The sequence below is a fragment of the Eurypyga helias genome, unplaced genomic scaffold, assembly GCF_000690775.1.
Source record: "Eurypyga helias isolate BGI_N326 unplaced genomic scaffold, ASM69077v1 scaffold17173, whole genome shotgun sequence".
Classification (NCBI taxonomy): Eukaryota; Metazoa; Chordata; class Aves; order Eurypygiformes; family Eurypygidae; genus Eurypyga; species Eurypyga helias.
In genome coordinates, this window is record NW_010242229.1 from 13695 (window position 1) to 16886 (window position 3192).

A 3192-nucleotide genomic window follows, 5' to 3' on the forward strand; every position below is an offset into this window, starting at 1 on the left:
GTAACCCGAGAGCTATCGCAGCAGGTTCTGAGCGAACCCTCTCAGCGATAGCACGACCGGGAAAACTAAACCAACCCACCAACTCCCTCACAAAGGAGCCAGCACATGAGTTGGCAAAGCAGCTCACGCAGGAGTCAGGGTGAGGATTAGCAAGTGTATGGGAGTGAATGAGCAAGAGAGTAAGGGAGAGAGTGATGGCTCCTGGACCCCCTCCTCGCCTCTGCCCCCAGCATGACGTACTGTGGAATGAAATATTCCCCTGGTCAGTTGGGGTCAGGTGCCTGAACTGTGTGTCCCTGCACTGCCTGTAGCGAGACAGCGAGAGCTGGGAATGCAGCTGCAGGATCAGGAGCAGGCCTGGAATTCAGTGCAGGCATTGCCCAGCGCCAGCACAGACCTTCTCAGTGCTGCTCCCTGCATCCAGGAACAGCTTCACAGCACCCACGGCAAAGAGAGTCAACTCTTCCCTGCCTGAACCTGGCACAGAGGTCTTCCAATCGGCCTTCCGCTCGGTTGTGCCCATGGATTCATGTTGAATCCCGTCACGAGATTCGGAGCATGTCGACGCTGGCAGAGCGTCACTGACACGTGGTTCCAAGGCAGCTGAGACACGTAAATCGGGGTCAGTGAAAACCCAGCCACGTGATGTGTTTCCTCAGCGTGTGCCATGGGTGTAGGTGACCCTCGTTTCTCGTGTGGGTCGGGCTGGTTGTCCCCTGTCCCCAGGGCGATCCTCCTGCTCTTTATAACTTCAACAAGGGAAGATTTTCCTGCCAGTTTTCATTTCACCTTTAGTTGCTCTGGCTCTGTCCTTCCAGGTACCCAAACACCGCGTGCGAACTGCTGACCTCGGACGTGCCGCAGATCAACGACAAGCTGGGAGGGGATGAAACTCTGCTGAATATCCTCTACGACTTCTTGGATCACGAGCCTCCTTTGAACCCTTTGCTTGCCAGTTTCTTCAGTAAGACTATTGGGAATCTCATTGCAAGAAAAACTGAACAGGTAGTGATTAGACGTGTCCTGTAAGCCCTAACGAGCTCGCCGAGGGTGTTTGTGGTGTGTGGCAGTGTCGTTGCCGGCCTCGCGATCTCTCTCCCTTCTTAGAGCTGAAAAGTAGCTCGCTCTGCTCTGTGAGATGGGGAAGGTTCTCCGGACTGCCTCAGCGGAGGGAGGTGCCGGCCCGTTTAGGCACCCTTGCACAGGTTTGGGTTCAGATCTGCAGTAGCTGGGCTCTTCCTGTGCCACAGATAAAGCTTTATTTTTCATGCTGTGGCGTCTCAGTGCAGCCTGTGATTGCTGCCCGGGATTGTCACGTTGCATAAACAGTGCCTCCGTCTCGTGCCCGAAAAAGGGGTGCTGGAAGCGTCAGCTGAACAGTTTTTTAGGAATATACATGTTCCAGTTCTGAATTGATTTGCATACCTGAAGGAGCTACAAGGGTGCTGGGAGAGGACTTTTTACAAGAGCCTGTAGTGACAGGACAAGGGGTAATGGGGATAAATTGAAATCAGGGAGGTTTAGATTAGATATCAGGAAGAAATTCTTCACAGAGAGGGTGGTGAGGCACTGGAACAGGTTCCCAGAGAAGCTGTGGATGCCCTATCCCTGGAAGTGTCCAAGGCCAGGCTGGATGAGGCTTGGAGCAACCTGGTCTAGTGGAAGGTGTCCCTGCCCATGGCAGGGGGGGTGGAACTAGATGATCTTTAAGGTCCCTTCCAACCCAAACCATTCTGTGATTCTATGATTACTGGGAGGAAGGCTGTCGCAGCGCCTTGGTGGAATAGAAAATTCTCCAGCCTCACCAGCTTCTTCACACTCATTTCGCTGGGTTTGGGGTTTTGTGGCACAGAGGAGAGAAAAGATAGCTAAAAAGATTTGATGTAGCACTGGAACGAGAATGTTACTCTCTCCGTTGGTTCTCTGGGGAACTCCTCAACCCGGGAGCTGGTTTGCGTCAGGATTGGCTGGTGAAGCGCAGGCAGTTCTGTGTGCCGTGCCTCTGCGTTGTACGAGCAGCTGATGGTCACTTCTCTTTGCAGGTGATTGCGTTTTTAAGGAAAAAAGAGAGATTCATTAGCCTGGTGCTAAAGCATATCGACACGTCAGCAATGATGGACCTCCTGCTTCGCCTCATCAGCTGCGTGGAGCCCGCAACTCTCCGGCAGGAAGTCCTGAACGTGAGAATACTGTTTATCCTTACGAGGTTGGGAGCGAGGGGGTTGGTTGGCTTGTGTCTTAAAGAACTGGAGTTCTTTTTTTGTTGTTTATTATCCTGCTCTTCTGAGAACACTTTTTCTTCGTGCACGAGCCTGCGCCTGGGCTGCGTTGGGTGCTTCGGCCTGTTTGGGGCTGGCATGGCAGAGCAGGCCTGGTTCACCCCCCAGCACTGGAGGATTTCCAACTCATTTTTCCATAGAGCAGCCACTGTTGAGCTGGTTTCGCTGTAGAGCTTTGACAAAGGTAGTTGGTGATCAGTGTTCAGCAGTTCATTTGGGACAGTCATTTGTTTAATTCTCCGCCATCGATGTGACTGCTGGAGATGGTATCTCCCGCCTCGTCCTTCCCCTTCCTCTCTAATCGGCGGCCTCAAACCGAGATGCTTCGTTTGCCTTACAGGTAGGACGGGTTTTTCGCCCTTCGTAGCCTGCTCTGGGTGAGGCTGCATCACCCCACTTTAGTGGGCAGATGTGCAGGATTGGAGGAGGAAAAACTGCTTTAGCTCCCTCACAGTAAACCATAAAGGCAAACCAAAAAAATACAGGCCCAAATCAGTCCTGACAGGCTGGTATTGACATTCAGCCATGAGAGGAAGTCTTCTTTCTGGCAGGAAAGTGAGCAATTCAATTGGTTACATGTCAAATACTAATACCAAGAAAGGAGACGATGCCAGCCTGTGCGGTGACAGGCTGGAGGGAAGGGATGGCATCCAGAGGGACCTGGACAGGCGGGGGAGGTGGGACCGTGCCGACCCCATGGAGTTCAGCCAGGCCAAGGGCAAGGTCCTGCACGTGGGTGGGGGCAATCCCAGCCCCAGGCCAGGCTGGGGGAGAATGGATGGGGAGCAGCCCTGAGGGGAAGGACTTGGGGGGCTGGGGGCGAGGAGCTGGCCAGGAGCCGGCCGTGTGCGCTGGCAGCCCAGAAAGCCAACCCCATCCTGGGCTGGATCCAGAGCAGCGTGGCCAGGGGGGC

At 54.0% G+C, this 3192-nt stretch overlaps 1 protein-coding gene across 1 annotated transcript in view; it reads left to right on the plus strand.

Annotated features, from left to right (window-relative positions):
* Window positions 1-2180, plus strand: part of LOC104507673 (serine/threonine-protein phosphatase 6 regulatory subunit 2-like) — a gene marked incomplete at its 3' end in the record, with an annotated part of 6792 nt that extends 4612 nt beyond the window's left edge. The window contains exons 2-3 of the mRNA XM_010149029.1: window positions 819-1005; window positions 2043-2180. Coding sequence (XP_010147331.1) covers window positions 819-1005; window positions 2043-2180 — 325 coding nt within the window. The remainder of the gene's footprint in view (window positions 1-818; window positions 1006-2042) is intronic.
* Between the last annotated feature and the right edge of the window lie 1012 nt (window positions 2181-3192).